The sequence below is a fragment of the Gordionus sp. m RMFG-2023 genome, chromosome 1, assembly GCF_954871325.1.
Source record: "Gordionus sp. m RMFG-2023 chromosome 1, tfGorSpeb1-WG-v2, whole genome shotgun sequence".
Classification (NCBI taxonomy): Eukaryota; Metazoa; Nematomorpha; class Gordioida; order Chordodea; family Parachordodidae; genus Gordionus; species Gordionus sp. m RMFG-2023.
The window spans coordinates 79,373,638-79,396,326 of NC_088775.1; the positions used below are offsets into that span (position 1 = coordinate 79,373,638).

The 22,689-nt window shown below is 27.8% G+C and overlaps 2 protein-coding genes and 1 long non-coding RNA gene across 3 annotated transcripts in view; 1 reads left to right on the plus strand and 2 right to left on the minus strand.

Annotated features, from left to right (window-relative positions):
• The window catches only part of LOC135922431 (uncharacterized), a 28,883-nt gene extending 11,409 nt beyond the window's left edge, over positions 1-17,474 (plus strand). Inside the window, exons 2-3 of the long non-coding RNA XR_010570900.1 lie at positions 17,164-17,327; positions 17,368-17,474. This is a non-coding gene — a long non-coding RNA (uncharacterized LOC135922431). The remainder of the gene's footprint in view (positions 1-17,163; positions 17,328-17,367) is intronic.
• On the minus strand, positions 3,430-14,663 carry LOC135922389 (A disintegrin and metalloproteinase with thrombospondin motifs 12-like). Its single transcript, XM_065456776.1, has 8 exons — positions 14,612-14,663; positions 12,821-12,984; positions 9,854-9,934; positions 9,463-9,599; positions 8,069-8,218; positions 7,299-8,016; positions 4,769-5,025; positions 3,430-4,645 (listed from the first exon to the last, which is right to left on the minus strand). Exons 1-8 carry the CDS (start codon positions 14,661-14,663, stop codon positions 3,430-3,432), a joined length of 2,775 nt encoding a protein of 924 aa, XP_065312848.1.
• A 4,641-nt stretch (positions 17,475-22,115) lies between the features above and the next one.
• LOC135930777 (uncharacterized) lies at positions 22,116-22,517 on the minus strand. Its single transcript, XM_065467565.1, has one exon. The coding sequence runs from the start codon at positions 22,515-22,517 to the stop codon at positions 22,116-22,118; it is 402 nt and encodes a 133-aa protein (XP_065323637.1).
• Positions 22,518-22,689: the final 172 nt, after the last annotated feature.

Below are 22,689 nucleotides of genomic sequence, written 5' to 3' on the forward strand. Positions count from 1 at the left end.
TTGAATATTATAATATTTTCTATATATTTTTTTTCATTCTTAATATAACAATCATTCAATTTTTTTTTTACATATAAGTTTTCCTTTATATATAAAATGATATATCTGATAAGTTATAGTTAAATAAAGGCGGTTATTTTATAAATATAAAATTAATAAAAATGATAGATGGAGAAATATAAATAGAATAAGTTTGAGAAGGTATCAAGAAATTAAAGCAATGGCAGAAGTATGAGTGATTATTCGATGGAAGAGATGCTTAGATAGTGAGATCTAATAACCGTAGTTGCAAGCTTTGTAATATGAAAAATGTACCCGAACCCCTATGTATAAAGGATCCTGCTCGGTTAAGGTCCTGTGGAAAAATTTATGAAGGTTTCAGTTCGGTTCCTGTTTGTTTAAAATTATAAAAGTTCCTGCTCAGTTAAAATCTTAAAAATTTTAAAGGTATTTTCAGATTTTATAGTATTTATTTATATTTTAAAAAATTTTGATAAAATAATTGTGAAAAAATATTAGATTATATGAAAGATTTGTAAATTCTTGTTATACAATAAAACTCTCCAAAAGTAGAATAAAAATAGAATCATTCACAAAATATTTAATACCCTAACAATTTTCCGTGCAATCCTTTTAGAAAACCATCAAGTAGTGTTCTCGATTCGTTATCATCTATTTTCAAGTGTTCGATAGGAAATGTAATCTTCAATTACCAGTGTACACGACAGGATATTCACTGGAAGACCCCCCCCCCCTCAAAAAGTTATTTTACATGTTTTTAATTATAATTTTCCCCTTCATATATTTCAAAAATAATAACCTAAGTTATAAATATTCTATAACCTCAAAAAATTGTGAGATATTTTTTTTGATCATAAATTTTAAAAAACCCCTCAATTACAATGAATTCTTTATTATAGAATATTATTTGCATGAACATTAGTTAGCTAGTAGAATGTCTAACTCTTTTAAATTACATTTAAAAAGATAGCAGGAAATTATCCAAAAATGAGCTTTATTTAAATAATAATGAATATGTATTTGATAATGATTGATGTTTAACAATCTATTTATATTTTAATAGATCTATAATTAAATTATAAATTATTATAGCAATATATTATCCAAAATCATTAAAATAGATAACACTTTAAATCATTATATTATATTCTACCCCTACCCCCCCCACACACATTATTGTCTACCCCCCTCCTCCAGCCACCTTTTAAAATATTGGATGCGAAATGTTCCTACCCTCCCGCTTATGTAACTGCTTTCAATTTCACCACTCTTATACCTTAGCTGCGTGCGCGTGCTAACTGGCTTTAAAAAAAATTTCCCGAAAAATGGATTCCATATGAAATTTACTTGCCGACCCTTTATTTCACTTAATACCTCACCCCTGGCCCTAATTTAAACAAATAATAATTTTTTAGAATATATTTATAAATAATTAATAATTTACCAAAATTATATAAATATATTCCTAAGGAAATACTTTTATCTTTGAATATTTTGGTTGTCATTTTTGATTTTAAAATCAGAAAAACTTATCCAGAAAGTTTGTTATTGAAATAGTTTAAACTGCAAACCGAAATATTAAGAGAAAACAAATTCTAATGTTTTAAAATTTTCACAACCGTTATATCGAAGCTGGAAGTGAATAAAGTTTTAAAATTTTCCGCAGTTACATAAAGCCTGACCCAAAAAAAAGAAATTTCTTAAGGACTCGTGCTTAACTAATATTTTTTTATACGTTATCATCTATGTTAAAAGGTGATCTAATATGGTTAGTCAAAATATTTTTAATTCTATATTTAATAATATACGGTAAAAATTATGATCAATCTATTATTTTTCTTCTTCAAAAAAAGTGTAAATTGTTTAAATGATTAAAAATTTATATAATTATTTTTTGCGAATACCAGTGTCTTGTACACTGTCTACATGGCGGTGAGGGTAGGAACAGTTTGCATCAAATTTTTTGAGGGGAGGGGGGGGGGGTAGGGAGTAGGCATTTAAGGGGGTAAACTAGGGGTAAAATAAATTTATTGTGGGGGGGGGGATTTTTACATGAATAGGGAAAAATGTATTGCTGTAAAAATTAATACTTTTATTATAGACACCTATTATAATACAATGATATTGCTAAATTGACCAAATCTATATATTGCATTTCTTTTAAAAGTAATCTAAAAGGGTTAGAGATTCTGTCAAAAAACTCATATTCATACCAAACATAAAAATGTATTGATTGTAAATGTGAGTTTTTTAATTGAATTTATGCTCTAAAAAAAATAATACTTTCACAATATTTTATAGTTGTTTTTAGATCATTAATAATTTAAATTATTAGTTTTAAAATTTATCAAGGGACTACTATTATAATTTAAAAGGGATATAAATAATGTAGAAATATCGCCGTCGAAGGTGGGAAATTATGGGGGTTTGTTTTTTTGAGGGAGGTGGGGGTTGCATCCAGTAAATTTCCTGTCATCTAGACGCTGCTTGTTTGCAAATAAGATTTATATGCATAATTTGTGATATTTATGTTTAGCGACTCTATATTTATTTTTATGTAAGCAAAACCTTTGATCACATTTTAAATAAATTTCTAACTACTAAACATATCATAAATTGTTATATTTTCCCTTTAAAATCGTATCCATCATATTTCAGTTCTGATATGGTTTGCTAAAGATGTATCAAAAAAAACTATATTTATGAATTATCAAAGTTATCGAGCCCATTAAATAATGAAAAATATATTTCACAGTCGCAACTCTAATTTTTAAAAGTTAGAGAAGTTAAATATCTATTCACACAACTCTATAATAGAGGCAGGTCAAAATTAATAAATGTAAACTTTGAAATAACCTCCAATTTCAAATTTTGGTTTTCAATTATCGGTGCTGCAAAGTTCATTAAAATCAACCAATAATTATAATATAATTTTAAAATTTAGAATAATAGATATTTTTACTGATTACTAATATAATTCACGGCATTATCATTGCATTGCAAGAGAGACTACGCCTATAAAGAGTCCTTATAATAAATTTGAGTTTATAGGCACTTTTTCATAAAGGTTTATTTAATTAGTTTTTAAGATAGGTCAGATTAGAGAGACTTTTAAATAAATTTCAGACAAAGGGGAGTAATCTAAGTTATAATTTATCACAAAAATATAAAATATATTGTCTCCTTAGCAACAAAAATTTATGTATCTACGCATTATTAGCAACTCATTTATATAAATCTTCATGTTCGGATTCTATTATTAATCAAAATACTAAAAAAAATTTAAATATTACTATTTTTTATAATATTAAAATATCTTAGATCAAATATATTATTTTATGGTTTTCTGAAATGAATTAAACTGGCACAACATGTGACTCTCATCTCATATATTATAAGAGATAACATTTAAAGGCATAGAGAAAGAGAACAATTTCTTACCATTTTTGGTTTTGACAAATGTTTTTCACATACATCATCGTTTATTATTTCTAACTTTTTGATTTCATTTATCACGCAAAACACAGATCGTTTTTGAATTATATCCCTCCCACATGTTTTTACACAAGGTTGCCAATTTCCCGTCCACCAATAAGGTGGACAGGTGTTTATATTACACGGTACCTTTAGAGCTTTAGGTTTAGTTAAATTTCTACACAAGATTTTATTTGACATGATACCACTTTCATCGGCACAGCTGTATATTTCAAATTGAACTCCCATACCGCATGATTTTGAACAAGTTGACCAATCAAATCTTATCCACTTATATTTTTTACTTATATTAATATCTACTCGTTTTTGTGGTTTGTAATAAGTGTATGTTATCCCTTCAGATATATTAGCATTATTATATATTTGTAGAATATATATGGACAGGTTTGTTGGTAAAGGTCCTTTGATATCGATTATTTCTTTTTTATCTTCTTCATAATAATTATAAAATATGCCTTTCATGGAATGTTCGCCATTCCAGGTTATAGTATTATTCCCATTTAATATAAATTCATTACCAGCGACACTCATAGCAAGAAAATTTTGACTCTTGTTAAATTCTGATATTTTGATTGAGGTAGAGCTTTGAGGTATCGTCATTAAATGTTTATAATTCGATTTAGAAATAGAATCGTTTTGATCACTGTCAATAAACAAATTCCCTGCTGATAACTTACATGAAGCATTATTTCCGTTACATACGCCACATGCATCTCGTATAGCGTTACTATTTAACTCGTTGTCACATGCTAATGGATGGCATATCCCATTGATGCATATCCCACTTTCGGGTACTGTTTCAATATTGTTTTCAAAAAAATATTTCTCTTTCTTTTCGTAAATTTTATTAAAATCGCATGGTGAACCATCGTTTAATTTATTGATGAAAGAGTTTTTATCCAAATTAATTCGTGTTTCTTTTTCGGATACACAATTTAACAAACATATAGAGTGTGATGAGAAGGAATATTTGTCAAATGTCCAATTGCTTTCACATTTCTTCATTATATTACATCCATAATCTTGACACTGTAAATCCCTAATATCAACACTATCATTGCAAATATTATGATTACAAACTTTATAGATTTTTTCTCGTCCAAGACAATATTGTCCACCATTTTGAGGGCTACCATTATATATAATTAGATTTAATTTTATCATATTTTAATATACTAAACAAATCTTTTTTTTATTGACATATATTCTGAAGTTACAAAATATATTATTATTAATTTCTTAACATTTAAACCTTGGATTAGAACAGTGCCTTTTTGAAATTGAAATGCCGTTCCCACAACTTCTTGAACATTTTGACCAAGGTAGCCATGGCCCCCATCTGCCATTGATTTTAAAACCTTTCACGTTTTCTGTCGATGTTTGAAAAATATCGACGCATTTTTTATCCAAGCACCATTTATTGGTCCCACACAATGTTCCATCCTCTGTTACCTTCATTTTTGACAAACACTTGCTTCCCACTTTACACCATAAATTGTTGCATATATCCTGAATAGATAATGTTTTAAAAAAAATTCTTTTCAAAATTCACAAATTAATCAAATCGTAAATTAAATTTTAGGTGTGAAAGTTGGTATATATAACAGGTGATCCTAAAAGGTAATGCTTTCACAGGTCCTGGGAGTCGCTACTTTATTAAAAAAACAATCGTAGTAGCCCCACTAAATAAAACCTAGATGAAGCAACTTAGGCTAGCTCCTTAAATTTTATTGCATGAGTTGTTTAAGAATAAATACATTAATAAACGTATTTGAACACAGTAATTATTGAGATATCTTATTTAATTTCGTGAAATTATTTATGTTATATAAAATTTCATTTACATATTTTTTGTATTTTTATTGTCTCATTTATTGTTCGAATATAATTTTATCGGACTATTCATATAACGTAAATTTATCAATAGCTATAGGTGCCAAATAAACACCTAAACCTTCAATTTTTTTTTAAAAAATGAGTTATCCGCAGCTAATGGAATCTTTGGAAAAGATTTATTTTAAAATTATTTATGATGAACTCCATGCGGAAATTGTTGCTTTAACTCCGATTTTATCTAAACTCTGTTTTAGATTTTCGAAAACTTCCTGTAAAATCTCATACATGGAATTAATAAGAGATTTATATTTTTAATAAATAAATATTAATTTTTAAATACTTTTAGGGCGGTTTTCCAAATATATGCAATGATTATAATAAGAGAAAATTAATATTTTATAAGGCAATGTCCCAAATTTTTTTTTGAAAATTCGTATGGTTTAAAAATTTGGGAAAATGAAATCTTACGTTTTTGAAATTTATAAAAGTTTATAAAATTATGTTTTGGGCATGTTTTTATTTTTATATAAAATGGCTTATATATTTGTTTTCTTGAAATAAAATTCAGTAAATAAAAAATATTTTTTTTAGAAGAAGGATCTTTCCTATTCTTATATTTTTTCTTCCTTTGCTATACTCATTAATAACATATACAAATAGCTCGGGTGTAGTCCCACCCTTTTTTACTTCATATCTGGGTTACAAGGTTTGTTGGTATCCTTGAGTAAAAAAATCGGCATAATTATATGAAGGATTGGCCTTCATATAATTCACGTACGCTCACATTTGGGTAGGTCTATGACCAACGTGCTATTAAAGATTAGAGATAAAAATTTATTTTCTTTTAAAGTTCCGAAAGTTTGTGAATTAAATATTTTAGATTTTTGGACACAGCCTAAAAAATAATTCCATAACATGAAATATATAATATATTCTAGATATTTTTATGCTGGAAAATTTTAAAATTATTATTTAATAAATCTTGCAAATTTTAAATAGGGAAATCCCAACCCCTGGCCATATTATGGAATATCCTTTTCCCTCTGGCGCTTCCGTTGAGAAAGTATTCATTTTATATACAGGTTAAGCGTAGTTGTTTATCCAAATAAAAATTTTAAAAAGTTTCTACTTTGAAAATCAAATAAAAGAATAGAAAAACTGTCATTATATAAAATAGAGTCCGGTAGATTCAATTTTTTCCGGCCCAATACATGCCCAAATTTTTTAAAATTAATTTTTAAATAAGAGCCAGGCCAAATTTATTTAAAAATTTATGGGCAGGTCGAGTGATATTTTTAGTGGTTTAATAATGCATTAGGGCATTTTATATTCTTTATTTTTTTAAAAAATACTATAATTTATAAGAATACCATATAAATATTAATTTATTTGGTGCATGTATACTGTATTCGGATTAAAAATTGATTTTAGATTAAAATCAAATTTAAACAAAATTTTGAGTTGGTATCTAATCTAGCTTTATTATTTAAAAAAGTGTCAATGAAAGCTAGCCTTTAAAGGGGTTATAGCATGATTTTTAGATTTAAAATATAGCAACAAATGATCTTTAAGTGTATTACTTCATCACCCTACGTCACAATCTACAATTTTACCAAAAAAAAAAGAATGTTTAGGCTCCTATTCGAAATAGAATTTAAAATAAAAATTAAGTTGATCTAGGACGCGGCTTCATCGTATTACTAATAAATAAGTATATACACCTACCTTTTTAATAATTAAAAATCGCTTATAAATAATTCATCCAGTGGTAATCTAGATCGACATCTTCATTCTAAAACCCCTGATTTTTAGTTTTTTTCCACTTTTATAAATATTTATTTAATTTCTCGGGATATTTAATAATCATATACTAAAAAAATAGTGTACATTTAAAACAATAACTCCTTTTATAATAGTACTATAAATGTATATGAATATAATTATACTTCTATCCCAGGACAGTATGATACGTTAGATAACCCCAAACTGATTTGACATTGTCGATCAATATTAAATATGGTCCCTATATTCAAGCGAGATGTTATATCGGATATTTTACTATTCAATGGTAAATATTCTAGGATGGTAATATACTTAAATAAGAATACCATCTTTTTATCCGTAATGTTTAAGGAATATGTTAAACTTTGATTAAGATTTGTATTAATAGTGTCATTTAATAGGATATTTAGCAATTTATTTTGCCAATTATCCGGCCAAACGTTTAAATTATCATATATTAAAAAATATAGATTCCTGACCTGTAATGAAAGGTTTGTATTGGTTAGACTATTCAATTCATGAAAAACTCTTTCATCAATATAAACAATGAAATGACCCACAGATAATTGTTGCCTGCCTTGTAATTCATTTACCTTTTCAATTAGTGTCATGTTAAAATCTTTAAATAAAATTATATTTTTTTGCTCATTGTCGTTTGTTATTTTAGATATCGTGTTTGATTCTGGTAAACGAATGTTTTTCAAACATTGGGCTTGTTTTCCATAAATGAAATTGCTTAAATCATAATAACTACAATTGGACCACAACAATTCGGCTAATAAATTTTGAGGTAATTGCGAATCCATCACGTAAGGTAATTTAGAGGACGCATTTAAGTTAAAATGTTGACAGTAATCCATATTGTCATGTTTCATTCCCAATCTTGAAATAACAAATATAGTATGTTTTATATTTTTAATTAAAATTTTCTAACAAATGTCCTATTTCGTGGGCTATCGTGAAGGCAGTATTTAGACCAGTGTCCTCAGCAATAACACAACTTCTTGATACTTGACACATTGCTCCAACTTCTGCCAATCCTAAAGTTCCACAAGGGGTGTAATTCTGAGCGCATAAATCTAACCTATTTTATGTTATATGAAATGAATTATTATTTTGTTTTCATATAATAGATAGTATAATTTTATGTTTCTAGTTTTAATAAGCCTTTTAATCGAACTACTATGTTTTTTATTAATCTCAACCTTTTCAATTAATAAATAATATTTAGGAATGAAAATTTTTTCAGAAAAAAACAACGAATTTAACATATTTTTTCTTCTTTTTTTTCATTACTCAACTTTTTATTCGGGAGAAAATTAAGCCAAATAAAATAATTTGCGATCGTAAATAAACTTTCTATTATTATAAACAAGCCATTACAATGCTATTCATATTCAAAAAAGTAATTGCATTGCTATTCATGGTTCCATATAGCAATGTATTTTTTTTTAATTTAAATTATTTAAAATTTTATTTTGATAATATTGATATTGGTATAATTTTTAAAAAAATGATAAAACACTAAAATATTAAAACAACTATATAAAAATATATAAAATTAATATATATTAATAGTATCGAAGGCTCTAAAAAGAGCTTGATTTAATAATGAAAATGTACCTAAAAACAAGTATAATTGTTTTTAAAAATTTCCAATTGAAGTTTTTGTTTAGGAAATAAGGATTCGCGATTTTTGTTTGTTATGCTAAAAAATTTTCGTGATAAAGTTTTTTTAATTCAGTTTTTTTTTTAATTTTTATATATGTTAGCGTCAATGTGTTTTTCCCGACAATGTTATTTTTTATTAAGTTTATCTGAGCGCTTTTTTGAAAATGTTAAAATCTGATTTTACCGGAAATGTATTCCATCATGTTTAGGTACCTAACAGACAAATTTGCTATGAACTTTTGAACTTAATATAATTTAAATTAATCTTTCCATAGATTTTTTTTATATAAATTATAAATGGCTCAAAAGTTAATGGAAAAATTGTCTACAAATTATAAAGTAGGTATTCTAAACATGTTGTAATATATTTCCCCAGAAATCAGATTTTTAAATTTAAAATAAAACAGGCTTAAAAAATGAATTAAAGTTGAAAAAATAACACATTGCTGGAAAAACACATTAACGCTAATATATATGGGCTAGATTTTTATAATCGTTAATTATTTTTTTATATGACCTTTAAAATTCTTTTTTAATAATAAAATTTTGCTTCTTTATTATATTTTTTCCTTTTTTTTCACATCCTTAATAATATCATAATGTTAATTTATATTTAAAAAAGACCTTTTCTGTAATCTGAACTTGTAGAAATTTTACCTCGTTATCAAAATGGCCGTGTTATAAGGTTCGATTATATTTTGAGGTGAAGTAAGGTTTCTGAATAAAAATGATTGCCACTGGCAAAAACTCTTAAGGTAGTCATCGGCGTTTAACGTGATATTTAATTCTTCCGGCTATAGATAAATTAAAAAATATATTAAAGCCATTAATATTTTATAGAAAATTTTTTCCGGGAAAGATTATTGCTCCTTGGAACATAATTTCCTGAGAATTATTTTCTAGAAATCACATTTATGTGCAAATCCATAATAAGACTTAAAAATAGACAATTAATTATATAAAAAAGATATTATAATCGTCAAAAAGAATTTATCTCCATTTAATTATCAGCATTTGTGAATCTGAATATATTTATTATATAAATTACTTTATATGCCATTAAGATAATTCCCGAAACCGTTAAATTTAAGTAAAATCCTATCGTGCTATGGCTATAGATATTTTTTACCTATAATTATTTTTTATAATAAGGAAATAATAGATAATAAGTGCTAACAAATTGAATTTCATTTTGTTTTTTATTTCAAATAACATATTTTAAATGGTAAGGCTGAATTCACATTAAAACACTAAACTTATTGATGCGCATTGCGAAAAATACAAAATGTATAACATTTAAATAGTGTTGTTAAACGGCTCGCTTTGAGCCGATTTTTAAAAACGGCTAACTCAATATTTTAGCCAGAAAAAATATTGCCTGAGCCCGAGATTTGGCTAATAGATGCACAAACCTCTGTTCCTTCTACAAACAAAATCTTCAGGCTTGCGCAATAGTATTCTGGATGTAATATTGGGTTAGCCGTTTTTAAAAATCGGCTCAAATTGAGCCGTTTAGAGCCGTTTAACAACACTACATTTAAATCAATCTTCAATTTATGATCTTAAAAAATTTTTTGATCAAAATTTTTGCCAAAAAAAATGAATTTTCCTTTGTTAGTAAACTAATTCTACGATGATTTCATCAGTAATTGATTCCAGTCCAAATCTATATATCTATTTAGAAGAGCTCATTCAATTATTTTCTACATTTCCTATATAAGTTTTTAATCTTCCTCAAGAATAAAATGCCATTGGCAAGCGATGATCAAAGTATAAAATAATTTTAATCAAGTAAGAAATAACTTTTATATTTGTAAGGACCGTTTTTAGCAAAAATAATGTTACCTATTATTTCACCAAAAGTTGACAAAAGTCTGATTTTTTGGTAAAATTTTGAGGCTTATTAATTAAGCTTCAACCAAAGTTCTAAACAACGCTAAATAGAAGTGGAATAAAAAGTTATAATATTATTTTTACTGATTCTACAATAATATTCGGACGATTGGATTCTCTTGTTGCTAGTAGTGTTGTTAAAGGCTAGATTTGATCCGATTTTTAAAAACGGCTGGCTCAAAATTTTATCCAGAAAAATATTATTGTAAGCCTAAAGATTTTGGTTATAGATGGTAAAAGGTTCGGATATCTATTAGCGAAATCTCGAGGTTTAGGAAATATTTTTGGCTAAAATATTGAGTTAGTCATTTTTAAAAATCTGCTCAAATCGAACAGTTTTAATCACTAGTTGTGAAGCGAGGTATGCGAATATAAAATTCGTAAACCGCTATTTTGAATTTAACAATCTCATGATTTTTAAAAATTTTGAACAATCTCTTTTAGCTCTAAACTAACTATCTGCGATTTTGATGGAGTCAACTAAATCAATATTTTTTAAAAAAAGCTATTGCATAAAATAATACTAGTATAATTAAATTATTTGCTAATGCATTCTAATGCTAAGAAAAATCAAGTTCAGTAAATTTTCTGAAGGAAAAATTTTTTTTCAAGCCATTTTTCCATTTCACAAGGAGCACTCTTAATTGTCCCCTCTAACTCCATATACTTAATGAAGAAATAGTGAGGCTGTTTTTCTCAATTATTTTCGTTTTTTGATTTTTTGTTTTTTTGTTCTTGTTTTGTTTTGATGTTTTTAATTTTTTAAAAAAGAGTTTCGTTATTATTTAATCTGTTTATTCAAAGCTAAATAGCAGGCTAAACTGCCGGCTGTTTAGTAATAAGTGGAATCAGGACAAGGTTTAAAGGCTTTAAAATTTTAATGATCTAGATTTTTGGGCTTGGGGGTGGGGGTTATCCCCCTCCACTGGCTACGCGCCTGGAAAGATTAATGAAAGGAAAGAAAAAACGGATATAAAATAATATTTGACACTATTTCTAATTTTGATACAGCAATGAAAATTAATGATATTATTTAAAATAAATATTCAAATTTTTGTTTAGAAGTTATATAAAATGTTTGAATAAAGAGAAAAAAAACTGTGAAATAATTTGAATTATAATTAAAATATGTTAATAAGTAATCAGTTTTTTTTAAGATCATTGTTTAATTTTTTAGTTTTGCCTGATTCCATGATTTTTGCAAGGTGTGTTCTCCCTTATGTTTTGAATTTGATCTTTGTCAGTATTTGTATCTGCTCTGTTAAAAAAATCTCTATTTATAATAAATTACAATTATTTAAAATTAAAATTTCTTAGTTTATTTTTAATAGCTGTTACATAATAAATTTCATGTAGTAAAATAAATGCTATATTTAAATTATTGCCGAAGATTTTTAAGTTTTCTTATGCGAAAGATGAGCTGTCATTTCATTCCTATTTTGCTGCGAATATTTTCGCATTGCGATTGTCGATGTGAACATAGTCTAACTTTGCGAATTGGTAAATATTTAGTTTTATTTTTAAAATATGCAAAATAATTTGTGTTTTTCTCAATGACATATATAATTCCTAGACTGACGATTCATTCATTAAAAGTGTACATCAATGCAAATCAGCTGGAGACGCCATCTTGGTTACACTAATCATTATTAAAATTTTAAACGAGAGCCTACTTTATTCCTATATCTGATGCAAACTTTTGCTTTTAACGAAGCTTAAAATGCATTTTAATGAATGGATCGTCAGTCTAGGTATTATATATGTCTTTGGTTATTCTCTATATATTTTTTTAGATAATTTCATTTCAATTTAAACAACAATATTGTTTTTTATTTTTGAAATAATGCAAAGCTAAAAGCTTCTGCTCTTTTGTAAATTTTTAAACGATAAAGTATTATTATTACAAAAAAACAGTGAAAACTGAAAGCTTTAAATTTATACGTTTTATAGGAGCCTCCAAGGGGCACAAAAATGACATTTATTAAGGTGTCCCGTGGGACTGTCCCACTCAATGTCTAAAGCCTGTTCACCCCCGATTATGCAATCCAAAATAATTTTTGAATTTTTTTTTAAATATTTAATTTATTTGCTTTGCATGATTGTATAAAATAAAATATTAAACCATTTCCATGATGGATAATAAATATGCCTCAACGTCGTCATCTTTGTAAAAAGCTGTTACCGTGGGATCCGCTACGATCAAAGTTCTAATTTCTAATTTTTCTATTACGGAGTACTTTATCTTAAACAGGTCTTGATTTCGCTCACAATTTTGTGGATATAGAACTGAATATTTTTTTTAAAATGATAATTTGCAAATTTTTAATGCAATTGAACTTAAACTAATCTTTAAAGATTTTGAAACTATCTTATTGTCTTCATTTTGACAAAGGTGTTTCTTCCATTTCAAATATATGTATTTATAAATTCATATCACAAAATCGAGTCACCGCTTATAACTTCAATAGTGTTATTTATAAGTCAGATTCGTGTCAATTTTTAAAAACCTCCCGATTAAAATTATAATAAAAATAATATCATGCAAACCTAGAAAATATCCTCATTTGGGCATCTATTTGCCAAATCTCATAGATTACAGAATAGTATTTTGGATGTAATCTTAAACGGGCCGTTTTAAAAATCAATTCAAATCCGCCTTTTTAACAGCATCTAACATACCCATATAATGCACTTTGTTAAACCAGAGAAGTATCTAGCTTATATCATTTAGATGAATCGACGATATAAATGGATGGGGGAGTCCTCTGGAAATCTTTGAAGATCTGAATATTTTTTTTTGCTAATTATAGAATTTCTGCTTGAAATTTATTATTTGCTCACATTATTTTTTTATAATTGCTAAAAAATTATTTCAGTTATTTTTCAAACAAAATGTGCTCTTTTTTGATTGAAATGGTGTAGTTTTTTAAAAACAAAAATATGAATTCGTTCATATTATATCGATGCGAAATCATTTTGGGAAAAATCCAAACTGTGTAATCAATTATTTTGAAAACTGTAAAACATTTATTCAAAAGCTACAGAGGTTTTGCTAGCTTTTCCAATAAGCGAAAATATAAAATTAGATCTAAAATTATCAAAAAAATAAGACAATTCTATCTAAATAAAAAAATTTTTTAAATCTTTTGCTGACTCTCCAAAGTTATTAGAAGGCTTGAACTCATCTTAGTGTTGTTAATAGGCTCGATTTTTAAATATGGCTAGCCCAATATTTTAGCCAAAAAATTTTACGCAAGAGAGATTTTACTCATAGATGGCACAAGGTTTGGGCATCTAGTAACAAAATCTCGAGGCTTGAGTATATTATTTTGGCTAAAATCTTAATTTAAAACCAACTAATTCGAGCCGTTTAACAACACTAGTTCATCCGCCTTTGTACCATTTCCTAACAACGGTACTGATTTTGAATATATTATAGAGCATTAAAACATTTTTATTTGCAATTTTACTTAAAATGCTAACATATCAAATTTAATAAACAATGCCTAAATTTTAATAAAATGTAATACCACCCATTTTTAAAATATATATTAATCTCCTAACCCGCACCACAGTCCCTCAATCCTCTTAGGCCGAATCTATTCGCGGAGGTTTTAAAAAACTATCCGCCGCTGGATTCGAACTGGTAAAGTTTTTAAATCATGGTATCTAGGTTAATAAGCCACTCATGCCACTCCAAAAAGAAAGTATTTTGTATATAAAGATAATTTATGATGTTATCTAAGATTTTTATAAAAAATCAAGTAAACCAATAACGTTTGACGCTAAATACCATTCCCGCTATTTTATATTCGCCACTGTTCAAGTCAAATGTAGGCAGGCTAGATATATTTTTACCCCTTCCCCCTATCGGGGCCGCTATCTTAAAAAATATAAAAAATCATATGAGTACCTATTATCGAATATATTAAGACATAGCAGAACAGATAGCTAAGATTAAGCATAAGAAAAATAAAAAATTCAAATTAATTATTTTTTTAAAAAACTGATAATGTATTGGTATTTATATCGTTAGTATGGTAATAGAAAACATATGTGTAGATATCATTTTAAAATAATAAAATTAATGTGAGGTATGAAACTTCATATTAACATTTCTCTTATTTTTCATTAAATCCATTTATCCATTTCCTTTATAATAACACTTGAATTTCGCGAAGTTGGCTAATATTTATTACAATAATTTATTTGATTGAAAAAACATATATTATATAATAATATTATCAATATAAAGGGAATAACACGAAGGAAATAACCAATAGTCCCGTTGTTGCTTTGCAAATTGGATTATGATAATTATAAAATTTTACCTGAAAGAACCTAAAAAAATGAGATAATTTTTAATTATATTATAAATTTAAAAAATTATATTAAATAACTGACTAGAATTTTTTTTTAACCTTATCTTGCTCAATTTAGGCCTATAAATGACCAAATATCAAAAAATGTTAAAGGGGACAATTGTATTTTGGCCTACGCGAGAATAGGATATAATTTAGAAAGAACTCGTGCAATTCAATATTGCCATAAGCCTATATTTTTCCATATGAAGGGAGTAAAAAATAAATTCGAGATATGTTTTAAAAAAATATCTAAATGCATGTGCTCACTTATAATTATTGGTCCCATATTCCACAATATCAGGGTGAGCACCTTACCATTACCAAATTTTATGGAACATGAGATAAAATACAAAAATTAGGAACTTTACAAGGTGATGAAAAACAAGCTAACGCGATATAATAAACTTTAAAGGTAAAAGAGCATATTAAATAGTCAAAATATGTCGAAAGTAAAAAATTCCATAAGAAATAATCAGATTTTGCAAGTTGTTGAAATGGGCTATATTCACCTTGCCCCCTACAAAACATCAAAAATTTTAAAAACCTGTTTTTCAAAAAGCAGAGCAGAACAAAGAAACATTTAATGATTAATTTTGAAATACACAGAAATCAAATTTAGGAAATATATTTTTTAAACCTCCTTGGCTCAATCAAATTAGTTAACCAATTTTGTTGGCTATTTAATTTGTTAACCTAATCCACCAACCCAACCCGTAAGTTGGGTAGAATAATCGTGATTATTTTTATTTTGGGGTGACTCGGGTTTAGAATATTTTTTACGATTTAAAATTTAATCAATTTGTACCTTCTGCATTTAAATATGAATTGGTAATTTTTTTTAAAAAAAAATTTCATATTACCTAATAGTCTTCATTCATATTATAAATTATTTATAATTTACTAGAAAATATTACACAAAAATTTTCTAATTCCTATTCTATGCTTGATTATTTCAGAATTCAATTTTTTTTTTAAATGGCGAACCTAGATCGTTATTCTATACCTTTTTTTTAAAAAAAAGCTTAGGTAATTTAGGTTTTTCTTTAAAGAGCCGCCATGTTAATTTTCTCTCCGGGCTGCTAAAAGGTCAAAGCACAACTCTGTGGGAAACATATAATTAATTTTCATAAGTTCAGGTTGTGTTGTAGGTTTGGTTGTGAAAAAGTTTTTCCTATGGATCTGGTAGAATTGGTTCTAAATAATTAGTCTCTTGCAAGTCTCTAAGCTACTTTAACTAGCCCAAATTCTTATCAGAATTACAGCTACTAGAAAGGGCGAATCTTAGGTTAATAATTTTAACGCGTTTGACCCTTACGTTTAAAAAAAAAGAATTTTTAACTATGTAGAATTGTTGTTCCTGAGTCAAAAGATCTGGAATTAAAGGTATATAAACTTCTTTTTTAAAAATTTTTTTTTATCTAGGCATATATTAGGCCTTACCTCATTTATATAAATCAAATGAAAATATTTATCTGTTCCTAGAAATTTCATATAGACTAACTAACCATAGCCCTAAGGTCTCAATCAAAAAATTGTTTGTCGGACATAGAGTCGAGGATGGAGATAAAAATAAATCTACATATCTCAAGAGTTATTCTTTGTCTGAGAAAATTTTCATTGGAAAGTTTTTAAAAATAGAATTTCATCTTTGCCGAAGTTAATATGGTATTAACAAAAGGATTTAATTTTTTAAATTGTAACTGCTTTTTTAAAAATAAAAAATTTACTAAAAAAAAAAGTTTTTTAAATCTAAATGTGTCAAATTTTAAAGGTAATATTTTTAAAATATAAATTAAAATCCACAAAAAAAATTTTTTTTTTTTCCGTTTTTTCATTTACAGTGTTGTGCAGATTTGATGCAAAACATTTCCATATTTTTTAATTTATTTGCAAATATAATTATTTGAGTTGCAAAGAATTGTTACAATAACATATTTATATGTTCTTATCAAATTTTACAAGTTAAATAATTTTATTTACAAACGAATTAAAAAATATGGAAATGTTTTATATTAAATATACACAACACTGTAAAATAACAATCATATATTTGCTACCACAATTTATTTTTTGGAGCTTCTGGCTCCAAACTCTCATACAGATGGTATGATTACATTAAATTCATGGAGCCAACAATAAAGGATAGAAACACTACGATAATTTTAGACCCAAAGAAATTATACCAAAGCCAAGTGTGTTAAAAGTAAATGCATTGTTGGGTGAAAGAATGTTGACTCTTTTGGAAAGGGTGCCTTCTGAGAGCCAGTAAAATATATATTTATCCATAAATTTAACATTATTATAGATTGTATCTCCAATCAATACAATTCAAACATTTTTTTCAAAAATGAAGTATCTCGATTGTATCATACTTTAATTGATCAATCAGAGGATCCAAATACCACAATTGAATTATCACCTCCAAATTCAACAGATATACATGCAAATCAAACCTCATTTGATTAATGAAATTATATCTATGTTGAAAATTGATTTGTTTTTATTTGTAAATCTATTTACTTATATATAATAAAGCTGTATTATTCCATATTCTAGTGTCCATTTTTGAAAAATATAATTAAAATTATTTTATTAAATAAGACATTTAATGTTCTAGTGTACATTTTTATTATTAAAGATCGAAAAATGTAATTAAAATTATTTTATTAAAAATTAGACAACTTAAAATTATTTTGTAAAATATATATAAGCAACTATTCAAGATTTATATAAATTTGATTTGCAATATTTCTAAATCTATTTATTTTTATTAAAGATTCTTATTCAATTTCTAGTAGACTTCTTATAACTTCTAGATTGGGTTAATTAAACGATAAAATACTTATAATTTTATTTCTATATATTCTTTATAACCAAAATTATTTTATATAAAAAAATTCCTCTTATAAAAAAAATCCTCTTTTTTACGCGAAAAAAATTAACTAAAAAACATTTTTTTCTTCTTCAAATAAAAATAAATTACAACCTTCACATTATCTCTTTTTCATATATAAAAATACAATATATCTTTGACATCATTTCTTTTTCATATAAAAATACAATATATCCTTGACATTATTGTAATAATAATTTAAATACACATAATACTACAACACGCCCCCTTAACAAAAATCCTGGGCAAAATTATATATATTTTTTTTTATATCACTATGCAAAAAAAAATTAATCAGCGTATAAGCATTCAATAAATGATTCCCATATTTTTTTGTTTAAACAATATTTTTATGTCTGTATTTCTTCTTTATCACTTCATACACTCAATCAGATCTTGATAATCATCCCAGTATTGTTTTTAGAAGGTCGATTCTAACGTTGCCATCCTCCTTTCTTTTAGGCGATTTTCGTAGTATCCGTCATAACTTGATGTCCTCCTAACATAGTGTCTTTCCTCTTTTACGTTGGACATACGATGTACGTGGGTAGTGGTTGCTTCTTGATTACACGATTATTTATACCATTGAAACCATTGAAATCTACATCTTTATTAACCAGGAACTATCCTTAAATATTTTCTTTTTTTACAATTTCCTCTTTCAACCATTTCTATGCACTCTTTTCCGTAACTGATCCCTGTGCCTGACACCTTCACTGTTATCATCAAATTTTACCCTATTTAATTTGTTTTCCAAATTTTCTATTACTACACCTTTCTCCCATTTTTTGGTACTTCCATATAATCTAATCCATACTAACTGTCCTACAGTATATTCCAATTCCCTTCTATCAATATCCTCAACAATTACATTCGTTTTACAAGATACTAACATATCCAAAAACATTCTTACCTTCCGGCCTATCATTTTTTCTGCCGGAGACAAACCATCATAACCCATCGCATTATTATAATACAAATGCTTCACCCATATTTCTCCTTTTCCACTTTTGGTTTTCTTCAACCATCCTTTAACCGTCGCTACCATCCGTTCCGCTGTCCATTGGAACTGGGATGATACGGTGGCGTTAACACATGATATACACCCGTTTTTTCACAGAATCTCTTGAATTCTTACCCGATAAAAGCTGGTCCACCATCCGATACCACAGTTTTCGGAATACCAAACTTCGACCATACTTTTTTAAAATGTTTAATCACAATATTCGCTGCCAACCCATGAATTTCTTCAAATTCTACCCATTTGGAGAACGCATCTACACTTAATATATACTTTTTCCTTTATATTCGAAAAAATCAACATGAACCCTCTCTCCTGGTTCTACAACTTTTGGCCATTATTTTTATCTTTACGGGGCATGTCAGATCATGCTTTGCAAATCTCACATTTTTTTCCCAATTTATCAATATCCTCGTTCATTTTCGGCCACCATCCTTACTCTCTTCCCCATTGTTTCATACGAGTAAATCCTTGATGACCCGCATGTATAACATTTAAAATTTTCTCCCTCAATTTCCGGGGTATAACAGCTCGGGGTCCCCTCATAATACAATCGTCCACTATAGTTAATTCTGTTTTAATATTTTTGAAAACTTTATCATCATCTTTTCATGATCTCTTTCCCATTAGACATAATTTAACTACCGCTAATTCTCTATCTTTCCTTGTAAACCTTTGTATATCTTCCCATGTCGTTGGGCTACCCTTTATACTTCTCATTACCGTACGTACAAGACATTTTTCCCGATTATCAATTTTCAAAATCACCGATTCATCCAAATTTTCGCCCGCACCTAACCTCGACAAAATAGGTAACTGGTTCTCTTCCTTCGATATTTTAAATCCAAATCAAAATTCCTACTAACAATAACTATCGCTGAAGTCGAGGTGATAACGTCAACTCTTTGTTATCTTTCTTAAATAAATGTATCAACGGCTTATAATCTGTAAAAACAACAAACTTCCTACCTATAAGGTATTCACGACATTTTGTTAATCCAAAAATCACAGCTAAAGCCTCCTGTTTTATCACTGAATACCGCTTTTCTACCTCTCGAAACACTCTCGAGAAAAATAAGACAGGTCTTTCCATTCCATCTATCAAATGCAACATCGCCCCACCTACTCCTCTATTACATGCATCTACAGCCAAAACTACTTCCAGATCACTATTAAAACATACTAGAATGGGCTCTTTCCCAATTCTCTCTTTTAACGTTCTGAACGCAATCTCTTGTTCATCTTTCCATTCAAAATATACCCCTTTCCTTAATAATTCATATAAAAGAGCAGCTATTTCCGCAAAACTCGATATAAACCGATGGTAATAATTTACCATTCCCATAAACGGCTGGACCTCTACTTTACTGGTCGGCCTATTCAAATTCGCAAACTCAACAAATTCTTATCTAACGGTTTTACCTCCATTCCATTAATTCTATGACCCAAATACGTCACTTCAGTTAATCCCAACACACTCTTTTTACGACTCGCCTTTAATCCTTTATTTCGAATTCTAATAAATACTTCTTCTAGCCTATCATCATGTTGTTTCATCGTTATTCCTACAACCAAAACATCATCCATATAATAAAAAACACCCTCTAAACCTTGGAAAACAGCAGCTATTGTCCGCTGAAAAATAGGGGCTGATACACTTAACCCAAATGGTAATCGACAAAACGTAAACAAGCCCTTGAATGTCGTAATCGTCAACAACTTCCTAGTCGTTTTTGCCATCGGTAATTGCAAATATGCACATGAAAAATCAATCTTGGAAAAATATTTTCCCCCTTTCAAACTGGCCACATTTCTTCTATTCAAGGTAACGGATATTTCACCTCTACAACCCAGGTTTCAAGGTCACCCTAAAATCTGCACATAACCTCAACTTTCCATTGGCCTTTTTAACAGGAATCAACGGAGTTGCCCATTCACTGTAACAATAGGACAAATAATTCCATCTCTCACCCAGTTATCCAACTCTTTTTCCATTTCCGCCCTCCATTCAAATGGAACTCTTCGCACCGGACAATACTGCGGTACAAAACCTTTCTTTAAACGGAGATCAACTTCATAATCCACTAAACACCCTAATTTCTCCTCAAAAATTTAACTATAACTATTCATTAAAACTGCCACTGTAAGCCTCCAATTTTCAAAACTCGACAATTGTTCCTTTCCTTCCCCTCCATTAATCTCTTTTTCCTCTTTTTTTCTTACAAATTTCGCCGGGAAATTCTGTAACATGGTATATCTTTTTTTTCATTATCCAGTTCCTTACACATTTCTTGACTAATAATTTTCTCCTCTATTTCTTCTGTTTTCGTGACTATTTTTATTTCATTGTTATTTTGCTCATTAATACATTTTCTACAAGGTATATCTTTTTTTTACCACTCTAGGCTTGTCATTTTCCATAATATTAACACTTTGCGACAACTCAGTATATCCTACCTTTCTTTTTTTAACTGGAACTATCCGCGTTTGAGACATATTTTCTTTTACAAACTCACTTTTCCGATTACCCATCATACCATTTCCAATGATTTCATCTTATATATCACACAATTCTCGATTTTCTATTTCAATGTTCTGAACTTCAACCATTTCATCTCGTTTAATTTCATTTGAAAAAATACCCCAAAAATTATTTAATGGACCAATCTTAACAATCCATTCCCACCCCATAATCGTCTCCACTTTTCTATCAACAATCCACAAATTTAAATAATTAACTATACCATTTATCACAAACGGTACTTCAATTTTTCCTAAAATTTATTTCCGATCCGTCAAACTGTTTAACTATCATCTCCTCTTTAATTATATTCTCTTCTGGCCAATATTTACAATAATTTTCATAACTTACAATCGATATCGCAGCACCTGTATCCAATAGCATAGATATTTCTCTACTTCCTACAACTACTTCCTTACGAGGACATTTATCCTTCTCACTTTTGTCCTCTAATTTTAAAATAGGAATTCTATAATTTTTTATATTTTCACTATTTACCAAATTTACATTTCTTTTATCTACTAAATTTCTTTTAACTTCTACATCTCTACTCACACGAAATTTCATTTCATTCTTTAATGTAATAACTTCCATTTTATTATTTTCGCTATCATTTAGTCACCACTCTCGACATTCTATAGCACGATGTCCTTCCTTCCTGCACTTAAAACACATAATTTCATCTTTACCTTCTTTCAAAATATCACTATTTTGTATCATTATTACATTAGATGCCGGTGCTAAGTATTTCACTGCCGGAAATGCTTCCCCATTTATCGGTTCTCTTACATAACAATTCTCTTTAGCATGTCCCATTTTTCCACATCTTTCACATTGAAATGTTTTTTGATTATTTCCAATAATACGATACGTCGGAACATAACATTTTTCACTACTATGCCCAACTCCTCCACATCTATTACATTTAATCGGTTGCTTGTTAAACATTGCACCGTTCTGCACACAATTTCTACTTATATGCCCCAATTTTCCACATGAATAACATCTTACATTTTGCATATTAATCTTTGGACGTATTTCGGAAAAAATTTTCTTTTTCCCAATTTTCCTTTTCATTTCTCTGCAAGTTCATTGACGTATTATACTCTTTAAAATGATCGTATTCCTTATCATTTCTTCGATCATCTCTTTTGAAATCCCTTTCATCATACCTTCTCTCACAATTTCCTCC